A 16,255-nucleotide genomic window follows, 5' to 3' on the forward strand; every position below is an offset into this window, starting at 1 on the left:
CCTTAAAATTATTAGAAAAGAAACCTACTCTGGCATATGGCACTTTTTCAGTAGAGCCCAATTCTATACATTTTCCTTTAATTACCACCTTATTCTTTAGGCCTCTGACTGCTCTAAGACACCGTATACTTTAAATCTGAAAAAGTGAAGGGTTGAGGAATAAAAATTGTGGTTTTTTTTTCTGGTTTTGTCTCTATTTTCAATGAAATTCTTAGTTTGTCCTGAGCATTGTCTTAGTTTGTCCTGAGAAATATTTCTTCTGACGGATCAAAAAGTGAGCATCAAGTTTCCTTCAGCAGGAAACTGAGGGTGTGACCAGTGTAAGCCTGTTTCATGGTGATAAGCAGACTGGAATTTGCTGTTAATGGGAGCTTTTACTTCTACTTTCTCCTGTCATGTTATTTTTCTTTGTGTAGACGTTTTGGTAAGTGAATCTCTTTATTGTTTTAAAACTTTACTTGGGGTCATTAAAGGGTAAGAACAGCTGTGAGCCAACAGGTTTATGACACTTCCTTTGCTCAAAAGGAAGACAGCAGCGTTTCTGATGTCTGTATGCTAAAAGTGCTAATGCTAAGAGGGCACATAAGGAGAGGAGGAGAGACTCCACGTCAGACATCAAACTGCAAATTAAAGCATTGAATTGAACGGTGAAATTTACTTTATGATGAAAGAAATCAAACGATAGCAAACATGTCACTCAGACACTTCCTGTTTATCAGCTTAACCTCTCTATATTTGCAGATCAGCATATCCTTTCAAGCTAACTGTTATGGAGTTCTCTTAACATGAACAGAAAACTTTTATTTTAATTATCCCAAACAGTGCCATTACCTTCTTCACAAAATCCAGTCGAAGATGATTAACTCAGGGGCCAGTGTTGAATATCCTATATATTTTATGAGTATTAGCCCAAACTCCAGAGGGTCCAGGCATGGGCGTAGCACGGGGGGAAAAGGGTACTGATTACCCTAATGCAATGTAATGTTCTTTCTGATGGCCCAAAATCCCTAGCTATGCCCCTGGGTCCAGGGGCCTTTTCATTTAGATTTTATTCATAAATCAGGCAGTTTTATGCACCATTTCCAAAAGTATTGGAACTGTGGGGCCAATTCCTTTATTTTTGTTGTAGACTAAAAACATTTGAGTTTTACATCAAAAGATGAATACAGTATGAGACAAGATATCAACATGTCAGCTTCTATTTCCAGGTATTTACATCTGGATCTGACACATAACTTAGGAGATAGCATTATTTGTAACACAACACCAAATTTTTAGGTCAGCAAAAGTATTGGAACAGATAGACTTAAAATAGATTAAAGTAAATAATACTTAATATTTAGTTGCTTGCAATAACTGCATCAACCTTGATCCACTGACATCACCAAACCTTTGAGTTCTTATTTTGTGATGCTTTTCCAAGCTTTCACTGCTACCTCTTTCAGTTGTTTGTTTTAGGAGGTTACTCCCTTCAGTCCTCTTTAGCAGGTAAAATGCATGCTATATAGCAGAGGTGTGGACTCGAGTCTCGCGACTTGGACCTGAGTCAGACTTGAGTCACAATTTTGATGACTTTTGACTCGACTTGACAATATCAGCAAAGACTTGCAACTCGACTTGGACTTTGACATCAATGATTCGGGACTTGACTCGGACTTTAGTCCGATGACTTGAAAATACTTGAGATTTTCAGTGTGTTGAGTAAAACGTGCCTCCATTCAAAGTATTCAACTAACGCAGTGATACTCAACCCTCGGCTCTCGAGCCGCATGTGGCTCTTTAGTGACCAGTTGATGCTCTTTTAAGGCTTACTTTAAAAAAATCCTCCCGAAATCCTCTATAAATATAAGTCCACACAAAGAAGACAGACTTTAACTTCCAAACTCAAATGAAAACTTGTATATTATTACTGTTGGATGCGCACTGGACGGAGGAACGTGAGTAAAAGAGCGCAGAGGAAGTCCACTGGTGGCGCGTCTTCATTAAGTTAATTCATAGAGGTGTGCTGTCTTGTGTTCAAATTGAACCTTCTAATGCCCTCGTTTTAACACATTTCTTCAGTCACTCCCTGCCGATGCTCTCCAATACTTGTATTTGATGATGACTTTTACGATGCGCATCATCATCAACGAGCCAAACACACATGGATCACATTTTGAAATAATGTAAAATTGAGTCAAACTTGTCCAAACGTGGGTGTTTTATTTGATCTTAAACGTACCAATGATAAATATTGTCAAAAGGGCAGAAACAGAAAAATTAAAGCAACAAACTGGCAGGACAGAACGATTTCTGAGGGGGAGCTGCAGGTGTGAGGCAGGGCCGGTTTAAGCCATTTGGAGGCCCAGGGCAAAGACCAATACAGGGACCTTCCCCCTTTAGCTAAAAGCAATAATAATGAGAGGGAAAAAAGTAGAAAGCATAACTTTAAGTTAACAAAGTCACAGAACTACGGTAAATGTCAAAATATTAAATATCTATACCCAAACAGACACCCATGATTCATCAGCTCTTTTTTTGTTTATTCACTAGGAGGCAGTCATTGTGTTCACATAACTTGAGGTCTTATAACTTAAAACATAACACATAACTTGAAGTTAAGAACTGGTTCTAACACCTTAAACCTAATATTGACCAGTCAAACATGTTCACTTACAAACACACACAAACCCTATATATCCACTCACACACCTATATACACACACTCACCACACAGACACACACACACACTCACATTAGATGAGTTAAAATGACTGTACAACGTCTTCAGAAGTTCATTTGTTGTTGCACCGCTTAGCACTAATTATATCCTGAATGCTATGTCAGCACTCTTTTTTGTGTGATTAAGTTCTGTCACACTGGCCTTATTTTATTGAAAAAATAAAACAATTCAAAATGCATTCATTGTATTTGCCAAATTTAATAGATTGTTACATTGTTAAAATGGCATTTTATTTGGTAAACAGTGCTTATGACTTGTAAGGACTCGAAAATTTCAAGCCTATGACTTTGGACTTGACTCGACTTGTCTTTACTTGAGACTTGACTTGGACTTGCATGTCTTTAATTGAGACTTGACTTGAGACTTGGGATTAAAGAATTGAGACTTACTTGAGACTTGCAAAACAATGACTTTTTCCCTACCTCTGCTATGTAGGGTTTAAATCTGGAGATTGACTTGGCCATTCTAAAACCTTCCACTTCTTGCTCCTGATAAACTCCTTTGTTGTTTTACCAGTGTGTTTTGGGTCATTATCCTGCTGTATGATGAAGGATCTCCCAATCAGTTTGGTTGCGTCTTTCCTTAAATTGGTAGACAAAATGTTTCTGTAAACATCCAAGTTCATTTCTGCTGCCATCATTTATTACATCATCAATAAGATTAAAGAGCCTGTCCCAGAAGAAGCCATGCAAGCCCAAGCCATGACATTACCTCCACTGTGTTTCACAGATGAGCTTGTATGTCTGAGATCATGAGCAGATCCTTTCTTTCTCCAACATCAGCTTTTCCATCACTTTGGTAAAGGTTCTTCTCTGTCTCATCAGTCTGTAAAACTTTGTCCCAAGATCTTTGAGGCTCATTTTTTTCAGGCTAATTATCTGTACTTTTGGAAAATTCCAGCCTGTCCTTCCTGTTCTTCTTGCTAATGAGTTGTTTGCATCTTCTGGTGTAGCCTCTGTACTTTTGTTCATAAGTCTTCTGTTAACAGTATATGATGATACCTTTACTCCTGTCCTCTGAAGGTCGTTGCTGATGCCACTAACAGTATATGATGATACCTTTACTCCTGTCCTCTGAAGGTCGTTGCTGATGCCACTAACAGTATATGATGATACCTTTACTCCTGTCCTCTGAAGGTCGTTGCTGATGCCACTAACAGTATATGATGATACCTTTACTCCTGTCCTCTGGAGGTTGTTGCTGATGTCACCTCCAAGTGGCCACCTGTTAGGTGGCCACTTGAATATACGCAGCATGACACCAACGAGAGAACAATCGGACACCTTCTTATTAACTCTAATATTGACTTCTTGGGGCTTACAGACACATGGCTCACTCCCTCCTCTCCTCAAGCAGTTGTAACATTACAAGGCTACAATGTTTACAGGAAAGATAGGTTTCAGGGAAAAGGGGGTGGTGTGTTATTGTATGTTAAGGACTCTATTAAATGTACACAAATTATATGGCCTGATGAAATTACAGTTGAATGTGTTGGAATTAATGTGTTACTCTCTGCAGAAATGTCATTTACAGTAATATGCATATATCGCCCACCTTCAGCCAAAGTGGATTTTTATGAACAACTCAAGATCCTTCTAAACCACTGTGACTTTAATAAAGACGTAATTCTTCTAGGAGACTTAAATGTAAACTGGGATAATAAAAGTGACAGGAAAAACCTTAAAGAGATCACAGACAAGTTTGGGCTTACTCAAATCATTAGTGACCCTACTAGGATAACTAATTGCTCTAAAACTCAAATAGATCTGGTATTTTCCAGCAAACCAAAAAGAATAGTAAAAACATACAATTTCTTAACTGGCTTTTCAGATGACAATGCAATTTTCATTTCAAGAAAACTGACCAAGACGCGACTTAATCACAAAAATTATATCTCAAAACCAACTTTTATACCAAAGAATCAAAAACAAAATGTAACCGCTGCCTTGAATAATCTAGATTGGTCAGAAATTATTTCTTGTAATGAAACTAATAAATGTTGTGATCTTTTGTATTCCTCAATTAAAGATATTTTGACACAGTTTCAGAAAAAAAGGTAGCCACAAGAAACAAGCTTACTCTTTGCCTTGGATCAATAGTGAGTGTAAAAAGCTTATGATACACAGAGACAAATTACTTAAAAAATAATTACAATCTGGCCTGACTACCAATGGGCTACATTTTGTTTCAGCCAGGAATAAAGTTATACAGACTTTGCAAATGGAAAAAGCTAATTTTTTCATGACAGTGATTGATAGTGCTAGAGGGAATTGTAAACTTATCTGGGAGAATATTAATAAATTGATCAGTAAAACAAGGGAAAACACTGAAAAAGAACTTGAACTTAAATTCGACAATGAATTGGTATCAGAGCCTGTGGTCCTTGCAACTAAACTGAATGAATACTTCCAAAACACTATGAATGAGATTGCACAACTCTTCCCTAAATTGTGTGACTCTAATCAAATTTCATGTCCTCAAATTAATGACTCAGGAGCCTGCAAACCGAGTCAATCTATACAATGTTCAAAGTTCAGCATTGAATTAATTACTGAAAATGAAGTATCAAAAATAATCTCCACACTAAGAAAATCTAAAGCAAGGGATGAATTTGGATTTGATACCAATCTATTGAAGAGCCATAAATCTTGTTTTCTGTACACTGTGACTCATCTTATTAATCTATCAATTACTCAGGCAGTTGTTCCAATGAAATGGAAGGTGGCTAAAATAACACCTATATGTATATACATCTATATATCTGGCGATAAATCAGACCCTGCTAACTATCGATCTATTAGCATACTTCCTCTCTTCTCAAAAATAGCAGAAGAGTGGGTGGCTAAATCCATCACAGAACATCTTGATAATGATGGCCCAGGTCTCCACCCAATGCAATTCGGATTTTGGTCTCACCATTCAGCTGAAACGGCTGTGTCTTTATTGATAAAGTAAAATCATATCTGGACAAAAATAGTTATGTTGCAGCTGTCTTTATTGATTTTAAATGTGCATATGACACTGTGAATCATGTTAAGCTCCTCTCCAGACTTTCCGAATTCAGTTTTAGTGATCACACTGTTAAATGGGTACAGCCCTATCTGTCAGACCGACAGCAATGCGTGCAAGTAAATGACGGCAAGTTGCCCTAACTTTTGTATACGGTAGGGGTCCCCCAGGGCTCAATTTTAGGCCCTCTTCTATTCTCACTTTATGTCAATGACTTGCCAAATGTTTGCAAAAATGTGGATACAATTATGTATGCTGATGACACAGTAATTTTTACACAAGCCAAAAGTGCCCAAGAGGCAGCCCTGCGACTTTCAATAGCTTTAGGTGATTTACAAAAACGGTTGAGTGATTCATGTCTTTGAATAAATGTAAAAAATGGTATCTATATTCTTTAGCAAACTGACGACTCCCTTGGCCCCAGCAAAAATCTACCTGGGAGGAAATACCTTGGAGTGGTATTAGATTCAAAGTTATCCTTAAGGCAACATGTTAAAAAAATTGTAAAAATTGTTAACTTTAATATAAGTAATTTTAAACAAATTTGGGCATCCTTAATAGATAAAGCAGCGGTCACATTCCTGCACTCAATGATACTGTCCCATATTGAGTATTGCATCACAAGCTGGTCTTACACAGATCTTTCTGTTATTGGACCAACTGAAGCCTGCTACAAAAGAGCGTTAAAAATCCTGGATAAGAAACCTCTTTCCTACCACCATTGCTAAATTCTTGATAAATATGATTTTTTAAATTTTGCAAACTTTAAACTCTTTAAATCAGCTGGTTAACTACAAGGTTCTGCATGGTTTGGCACCTCCATAAATGAATGAATTTATCAAACAAAAGTCTGTCAGTGTCTCTGGATCCTGAGTGACTAAAGCCTCTGTCAGAGGTGACTGTGAACTTCCATTCAGGCGAACATCTTTCTCCCAAAACGTCCTGTCATATCAGGGTGTAACCTTTTGGAATAGTATTTCACTCTCAGTGAGGGAAAGCACATGCTTCCCCACTTTTAAGAAACAATTAAAACTATGGCTAAGAGATAGGCAAACGTGATCATGTGTGAGCTACAACATATTTAAAAGTCAGACATGTGCAATATTCATCTTTTCTAACCAAGCACCTTGTTGAAAATGCAGTATAACATAGAGAAATGTGCAACTGGACGTAGTGCAATATGAATCGGTGCAATATAGGGATATGTGCAATATTAATCAGTGCATTACAGGAATCTGTGCAATATGAATTGGTGCAATATAGGGGTAGGTCCAATTTGACTCAGTGCAATACAAGGGTATGTGCAATACAGATAATGTCTGGCTCATCTAATGTGTTATTGTTGTTTGTTTGTACTAACTTGATCCTGTAGTCACAGTTTTTGTCCTTATTCACGGTTGTGTCCTGTGTGTAAATAGTATGTTTATATGTTTTATATCTTACATCAACCTGCCAGGGGGTCTGCAGATGGAAATTAGCCTTGGGGATCTCTTGTCTCATACTCATCTTTTGATGTCAAACCCAAAAGTTTTCAGTTTACAGCAAAAATAAAGGAATTGCCCTCACTGTTCCCATACTTTTGGAGGGGACTGTAGATTCATATGGATCTTTGGGACAAACGACCTGCTTCTGTGGACCCAGCTGACTCCAACTATGGATGCCAGCTGAAAGGAGGATCAGGACAGCCACATCCATTAAGCCACATCCGTTTCCTGAGAGGGGTGTAGTCAGGGCGGAGTCAGACAGCTCATTAACATTTAAAGCCACAGACACAGAAACAGTTTATTCTGAGCAGGGCTGAAACAGAGGGGTTTTTAGACATGCAAAAATCCAACACTGGAATGTTTTTTCAGAAACAAACTTCACAGGCTTGTTTTGGGAGACTAAAATAAGCTTGTCTTAAAAGGGTAAAATATGGAACCTTTATCGCTGGTCTATTATAATAGGCCACAACAGAGAGTACAGTCTAGATCTGCCCTCTTTGTAAAGTGTTTTGAAATAACTTCCATTTTAAATTGGCACTGTGCAAACAAAGATTGATTAATTGATCAACTGATTGATTGATTCTGTATGCCTCCGCTCAGGTTGTTGTCAGATTGTGAGCATGTTAATGAGCTGGATAGGTTTTAATCTCTATTGGTGGTATTATCAGGCTGCAGAGATAAATTATGGGACGTAAATTCGACTGTGCAATGACAGTAGTGTCTACACATTCAATGGCAGACGTCACATTTAATGGCATTTATGTCATTTTTACAACCCATGAGCGGGACAAATGGTTAAAGGGTTTGAATATCTAGTAACGCAAAAGTACTCTGTATAAAATCTAGTTTTATCAGTGGGTAATGCAATAACGTTACAAATTACTTTTCTTAGCATGTAATAGGGTAATCAAAAGTACACAGCACCCATAAGTGACAGTGTTCAGCTGGTACAACAGCATTTTGATCAAGTTCTCTTTAAGAAAAGTTAATAGAGTGTTGCACGTATGTATAAATATATGCATTGTTTGTAGATTGACAATGAGGTAATGATGATCTTAAACTTGCAGCATTATCTCTCTCTCTCTTCGTGTGTTTCCTTCTCAGCTGAACAACAAAGTCTTTGAGACTGGATGTGACATAAGCAGCTGAACTACGTCACTGCTGTTGAGAGCAGATCTCCCTGCAGGGGGCGCACTGCTATGAAACGTTCTGAGGACATGGAGGAGGGAGTCCCTCCTAAAATCTCTCGATATGGGGAACACGAAGCTCAGAGGTGAGTTGAGGATCTTCGACTTTCCATAACTCCTCTCCATGTCACAGCTCAGCACTCACACTCATTAGCTATGTTTATAAAGACACAAAAAATAAGAATTAAAGCCTGATCAGAATAACAACCTTCACTGTGAATCAGACGATTCAGACCTGATCTCGCCAATTAGGAAAGAAATTTCATTCCAACTGGGAGAGGTGGTTTATGCTTTCTATTACGGAGGTCAGTGTCCAGTGCCTTCCTGGCTAGGGTAAAACTCTTCTCTTTGCATATGCCTGAAGGTCATTCTCTAGATCTGTGTCCCCATTTTTATCAAAGGCAGGAGACGTTTGTAACTCTGAGCTTTCAGTCTATTTAAAGGGAGCAGAAGAGAAAGATGGCTTGCAGTAGTATGTAGGTTCCTTTTTTAATATCAAAAAGAGATCATTATTGACAGGAAATCTCTGAGATGGTAAGTAGACTTGGGCTTGTAAAACACTTTTCTAGTAGTCTAGTCTGACTATTTTCTGTACATTTCACTGTCTCTGAGCCAACTCAGTCAGAAACTCAAGGCAGGACTTTTTTGTTTGGTGGTGGATGTTCCCAGGTATTTATCTAGGTCAAGTATGAGGGCAATACACTTCTCTGCTCCTTTTCTGGCCTGTCTTTTTTTCAAATGTGCCCATGATTGGGTACCCCTTCAACTTCCCTGGAGTTCATACATAGGCTGTTTCCACCAAGCAGTCCAGTTCAGCTCGGTACAGCATGGCACACATTTTTTGGGGGGGTTTGCACTGACGCCACATCAGCATGTGACACGACTCAGCCGGACTGCAAAGCAAAATATGGAAGTCTGCTCTGTAAGAAGGAGTGGGTGAAAATGGGAAAAAAACAGATAATATCCAGTGGTGGCTGGAGTATTTTTCTTCAGGGGGGCTACAACAAAACCCCTATTTGATATGTTATGTATAAGGGGTATATCAAAAGCTGTTACTACACCAAGAGTTAAGTTATATTAATGTGCCTTTTTTACATCTGCATTTTTTTGGCTTGTATAGAAAATATTAGAATAAGACAGGTATAATAAGGGTCATCAGCAGCCACAAGTAGCTCTCTTATCATAGTCAAGTTAAATTTTTAACTTATCACACATTATCAACTCAGTACATACAAAATTATGTTTGAATGTTTATTCTAAATAGAAAAATGTACAAAAGGCATAAGGTGCAAGTAGTCACTGCCTCAATAGTAGCTGGTTGAGTAAAAACATATACATATCAGACATGAATACAGCAAAAATGTTAAAACACACAAAACTATTATTTATTGATTGATTTACTTCTTAATATTAGTCACAGCTTTGTTGCTTCATCCTGATATCTGGCTGGTCAGGTCCAAGCTCTTTAATTCTAAGTTTCTCCTCCAATGTCCTCCTCTCAAAACACCTTATTCTTAAACACTTGACTGAGTTTTCTTATTTCGTTTTGCTAACTGTGTTCCTAGCATCTCTTGCTGAGCTAAACAACAAACACAGGCGCAGTTTCTGGCAGAAAGCCAGAGATGTACCATCACGGTGCATGACTTCCTCTGTGTGTCTCAAATTACAAAGTGTATCTCTCTGCTGCCACCTGTTGGCGCCTGGTGAGTGGTTAGTGGTAATCCCTTCAGAGTTGCAGTCATGTTGCGCCCACAGAGCTCCTATCTCTTATATCAAAGAGGAGTAAATGCACACACGCAGCTTATAACAAAGGTCTATGGATGGCTGTGGGCGCAGGAGCCCAGCAACCCAGGGAGGAAATGAGTGAAGAGGAAGTAAAGCAAATGTGTAGAATGTTTGTGATCTACTGATTTATTGCACATTACACATTTTAATCTCTTGGTAATCATATAAATCATATGTATACAGTGCATGATAGAGTTTGTCTACATTCATATAAATTTACTGATATTTAAAGCAAATGTTTAAAAAATATATTCAATGATGTAAAGATCTGTCCTCTCTTTGTGGAGAGCGTAATTGGGGGCGGCGCCCTAGTGCCCCCTATTGACCAGCTGCCACTGCTAGTATCTGCTTAAATTAGGAATATTTGGACTCGACAGAGATCCACACTGTTTCCTAGTGCGTGGATACTGATGTGGCCACAAATCAAGTTTCCTGACTTTATGTAGACCAATTTTTAATAACACGAAGCAGAGCCTATAGGCGCACATCAGCCTGATCCATCCATGATGGATGTGAAACTAAGTTGTTTGTGTTTGTAAAACTTCAGGCTGCATCTTATTTTAATCAATGCACCCAGGATTTCTGACTGAATCTAGATTGATTTTAACACCAGAGAAACCTTTAGTTTATTTTAAATGTGAAAAATTTTCACAGTACAGCTTGCAACTTTTACATTACACTATAGTGCCAAAAGTATTCACTCACCCATCCAAATAATAAGAATCAGGTGTTCCAATCACTTCCATGGCCACAGGTGCAGGGGTGTAGCCTTCATTTCAGAAGTGAGGGGGACAGATTGTTCAGGAGCAAGATGATTTTTATTAAATGATTTATTAAAAGATCCTCTCCAAATCAATAGCACCAAACAATCAAAAACACCTCTCCTCACCTGTGAGGCCTCTCCATGACAGTCTTTGCTACTGCTTGGCCCCTGTCCTGATCCCTCACAACTGCCTTCTGTCTGCTCTTTCTATAGCAATACAGACAAAATATATGCAAAGAAAATCTAAATTTAGAGTAGAAATTAAGAAGATTAGTGAATGAAATAGCTTTGGAAATTCATGTAAAATTTACTGTGAACTGCGATCTCCCTTCTCTTTCTATTGCAATAATACAGATTAAAAATAAATAAATAGGCTATGTGTAAAGCAATAGTGAAATTCAGAGCACAACTTGAGGAGAGTTTTTCTATCCCTAACATGAAGCTAGCTAGCAAGCCAGCCATCCAAAGAAACAAGTAATTATGCTTGTTAACTCTCCCCCAGGTGCAGGATGAGTCTTGTTTCCAGAAAGTTAACAAACTACAAAACACTAATAAAGTCATTGAAAAAAACAGCTTTTTTGCTATTGAAGGGCCTGATAATTTCATGTAGGTGAGATATGAAGCAAGAAACCTGTGAAGAAAGCACCAAAAACAGCTAATTTGACTCCAGCGGGCCTTCAACGTTGCTTTCGTTCAAATCATACAGTCAGTGCTTAATTTGTAAATGTTCAGGTCTCGGAACACAGACTGGGTGTTGTTCTGGCAATAAGAGGGAAACAAAAAAGTCACGGAATACATCAAAAAACGGGTAAAAACAGGCCAAGAAGATCATGTGACTGCAAACAACCTATTAACCTAAATGATTGAAAAAAGAATCAGCTGTGGAGAAGCACCTACAATCGCCTATCAACAGAGAGCATCCCTCTCCCTTAATCTCTCTCTCTAAGCAGCAGCTGTCAGTCAGTCATGTTTCATAACCAAGGACAGCGCAAAATCATCAACAGCTCATCTAGCCACTCTCAGCATAAACATTACTAAACACAAAACCCTGCTTATTTAGTTGAAATAATTATTTATGAAACTGTACCTGTCACGTCATTTAGTATTTAGTAGATATTACTCTGTTATCCAATTAGAGCTTGTCTGCTAAAACTAAACTTTTCTATCAGCTGATCATGGATCCCCCATCTGTCTCTCATCTTAATGCCTTTTCATTCAAAGATCTGTGGACTGCTTCCACAGTTCACAGCACACATGCCCACATTAGTAGCTGTGGGACTAATATTAATCATATGCCAAAACAGACAGCAGAAAGGCTGAAACTACAGCCCTGCACTGCTCACATGTCAGAATTCACACATTTCAGGCGTCACTGAATGATCTGCTGACAGCTTGTTTTTATCTCATAATAAAACTATAAATGAATCCAAAAATAATGATAGTCAGTGAAAATAAATAGCTCATGTTAAGGCACAACGGCCAAATTTATAATTAAAACTTGGTCTTACCTTAATATAGCAATATGTGACACTGTGAAATGGATGAACCACTGCCTTTTTCTCACAGGTCTGTGCTGTTAGTCCTACTGTGATTCAGGTACCTAGAGATAGCAGCCTTCTAGGGGGTGTTGCTAATTCTTCATCTCAGCTCTCAGCTACCTGTACAGTTGACTGCTAACTCAGTGTCTGCAGGTGCATCAGCTGTTGTTCCAGCGACTGCTGCTGATGACTTCTGGGTCACTCCTGTTTTTATCTTTTACCTTCAAAAATGTCCATTTGTCCATTCTGTTTGGTGAAATTAACTCTTGCTGCTAATGTTGACTTTGAAAATAGTGCGTGATTGTCTGTAATTGGTCGGGTGTTTACTGATATGATGCTTTTGGGCACAAGTCAGGATGTGATGGGCTGATAAGATACTTTTTTTGTTTAGCCTGCCTACCCATAGGCTGCAACATACAGTCACACACAGTCAATACTCCTCTACACACTAGAAAACTAACATGCAATGTTATGTTTACACACTCGCCAGCAGACTTGTATTATGCACCCGCCGCCCCTGGAGGTGCTGGATCCAATCAAATAAGAGCTGGTCACGATCTGAGAGGTGCCGGGTCTTGTCCCAGTGGGATCCGGCCCAAATTAAATCCTGCTTACAGTTCACCTAGCTCGCATTCTCCCTGTGGCATCCAGAGTCAGAGCACTTGTCTCACAGTCTGTGCTCACTGCTTACTCAAAGACATGCAGCGTTGTAGCCTACACGCCATGGTGCATTCATGGCAACTTGGAAATATGAGTGCCAACTTGTTAAAATTAATTTAACGTTTTCCAACTCGGAATTACAGGCCAGAAAAGTGCAGGGGACAGAAGGGGCAGGTACAGGAAGTGCGAGGGGACGTGTCCCCTACATACCCCCCGTCCGCTATGCCCATGCACATCTGTATAAAATCAAGCACCTAGGCATGCAGACTGTTTCTACAAACATTTGTGAAAGAATGGGTCGCTCTCAGGAGCTCAGTAAATTCCAGCATGGTACTGGGATAGGATGCCACCTGTGCAACAAGTCCAGTGGTGAAATTTCCTCACTCCTAAATATTCCACAGTCAACTGTCAGTGGTATTATAACAAAATGGAAGTGACTGGGAACAACAGCAACTCAGCCACAAAGTGGTAGCCCACATAAAATGACCGAGGGGGGTCAGCGGATGCTGAGGTGCATAGTGTGCAGAGGTCACCAACTTTCTACAGAGTCAATCGCGACTGACCTAAAAACTTCATGTGGCCTTCAGATTAGCTCAAGAACAGTGCGTAGAGAGCTTCATGGAATGGGTTTCCATGGCCAAGCAGCTGCATCCAATTTATGACTCAAAATGTTTCTGTACACATATTAGTTTCCGTTAGCCGGCATTTGCCGGTCATTGGCCGGTAAAAAGGGCGGAAGTCCGGCAGATAAAAATATAACCAGTCAAAATGTCCGGCAGAAAACATGCCAATGACCAGATAATTAAATACTGAATACTTGCATATTAGATTTTGTGTAACCTACAAGATATGTTTTGAGAATGCTTTAATAAACTAAAAGTAGCCCTATCTTACTGTATCCACTATCCTGCTGTGCTGAGGTTGTTTATCTCCTCAGACGGCAAGCACATGGCTAATTATGTATGAAAGATGACGTAAAAACCCAAGCCTTCTCTCTGAGCATGCTCAGTACTGCTGGAGACTATGCTGGAAAAATTTGACTAGAACAATCTCAGAAAGCAGAATTTTAATCTCTGAAGATTTCCTGGTTAACCAAAGGCTTAATATCATCAGCTGTATGGAGGTATTTTGTGATAGTCATCGCTGCAAGTAATGAAGAGGCTGAAACAAAGGGAATTGTATAGCTGAGTGTTGTAAACACCAATGCAGCAGCAGAGAGAGAGAGAGGCCTACGCCGAGCAGAGTTGTAGTAGACTTCGGTTAATCTATCTATGATCAATCCTCAGATAAAGTTGTATTGTAGTCAACACATAATCACATCATGCAGAACGACAGAGACCACTGGAGTTGATAACTAAGGGTCAGTCACTCCTCCTCGTACGTAGCTGGTTGTTAATGCTCGAGGCGTTCTGGTTAATTAGCAGAAGTAGTCTTGGTTAAGCTTAATGAGAGAAGGACTGAACCAGACTATCTGCTGTGGAGCTTTTGTCAAAAAAGTCTAGCGGAAACGCTGGTACACATATTCCATCAGGTGAGGAGCTGTACTGACCGCAGTTAACATAGTTAAGATGTAGTGATTTAAAAACCAGCTCTTTCAGCTGAAATAAAGCTTTGTGCTGCTAATTCCCCAGTGATTTCTGTCAGTCATCCTTTCTACAACTCAGCGGCTGGAACAGCATAGTTGTTCTTGGTTATATTTTTGTTTTAGAAGAGGATAACACATGCTTGTATATACAGCGCTTAACAAATTTGTCTGCTTGAGAAAAATCTCAATATGTTCCCTGGTAGAGCTTTGTTTTTGCTGTGTATACAATCTGAAGTTTTAGTTCTTCAGACTTTAAAAAATGCGGATTGGTATGATCAAGATATTCTGCATGATTTGTTATCCATATCGCTCTCTTTTGCAATGCGCATAACTTTTGTAGGTTGCTTTTATATGTGTTTCCCCATACTTCAACACAGTAAGACTGATATGGTACAATCAAAGCACAGTATAAAGTATGTAACATTTCTTGCTTTAGTATGTATCTGGTTTTACTCACTATTCCAATTCAAATCATCAAACCAATTTTAATATCTCACAAAAACAACCCAAGTAAATACAAAATGTACTTTCTAAATGATTTTATTTATTAGAGGAAAAAAATCCAAACCTATCTGACCCTATGTGAAAAAGTAATTGTCCACTGAACCTAATAACTAGTGGTGCCACCCTTGGCAGCAATAACTGAAGTCAAGCATTTGTGATAACTGCTGATGAGTCTTTCAAACAACTGTGGAGGAATGTTGGCACCACTCTTCTTCACAATAACTCAGCCATATTGGAGGGTTTTCCAGCATAAACTGCATGTTTAAGGTCAGACCATAGCATCTCAATTGGATCCAAGTCCGGACTATGACTTGGCCACTCCAGAACCCTAATTTTGCTTTTTTTTTTTCTTCTTCTTTTTTTTTGAGCCATTCAGAGGTGGACTTGCTGGTATATTTCGGGTCATTGTCCTGCTGCATAACCCGAGCGCTTGAGCTTGAGGGCACATACTGATGGCCAGACGTTGGCCTTCAGGATTTTCTGGTAGACAGCTGGATTCATTGTTCCATCAATCACAGCAAGTGGTCCAGGTCCTGAAGCAGCAAAGCAGCCTCAGACCATCACATTGCCACCACCATGTTTGACCGTTGGTATGATGTTCTTTTTATCAAACGCTGTGTCATGTGGGCAGTGAGGCCTGTAGGTCTTCAGATGTAGTTCTGGCTTCTTTTGTGATCCTGGATGAGCCGTCGTTGCACTCTTGGAGTCATTTTGGTTGGCCAACCACTCCTGGGAAGGTTCACCACTATTTCCAGGTTTGTCCATTTGTGGATAATGGCTCTGATTGTGATTTACTGGAGTCCCAAAGCCTTGGAAATGGCTTTGTAAACTTTTCCAGACTGATAGATTTCAATCATTTGTTCTTGATTTTCTTTGGATCGTGGCATGATGCGTTTCTTTCTGAGATCTTGTAGCCTACTTCAATTTGTCTGACAGCTTCTATTTAAGGGATTTCTTGATTCAACAAATCTGGCGGTAATCAAGTCTGGGTGTGGCCAGTGAAATTGAACTCAGCTTT

The 16,255-nt window shown here is 39.2% G+C and overlaps 1 protein-coding gene across 5 annotated transcripts in view; it reads left to right on the forward strand.

Annotated features, from left to right (window-relative positions):
• Positions 1–324: 324 nt before the first annotated feature.
• LOC121509573 (NLR family CARD domain-containing protein 3-like) overlaps positions 325–16,255 on the forward strand; it is a 46,175-nt gene continuing 30,244 nt past the window's right edge. For all 5 annotated transcript variants that reach the window (XM_041787028.1, XM_041787029.1, XM_041787030.1 and 2 more), the window contains exons 1-2: positions 325–424; positions 8,320–8,488. In XM_041787028.1, the coding sequence (XP_041642962.1) occupies positions 8,415–8,488 (74 nt within the window). In that variant the 5' untranslated portion in view covers positions 325–424; positions 8,320–8,414. The remainder of the gene's footprint in view (positions 425–8,319; positions 8,489–16,255) is intronic.

This window comes from Cheilinus undulatus, linkage group 5, assembly GCF_018320785.1.
Source record: "Cheilinus undulatus linkage group 5, ASM1832078v1, whole genome shotgun sequence".
NCBI classification, from domain to species: Eukaryota; Metazoa; Chordata; class Actinopteri; order Labriformes; family Labridae; genus Cheilinus; species Cheilinus undulatus.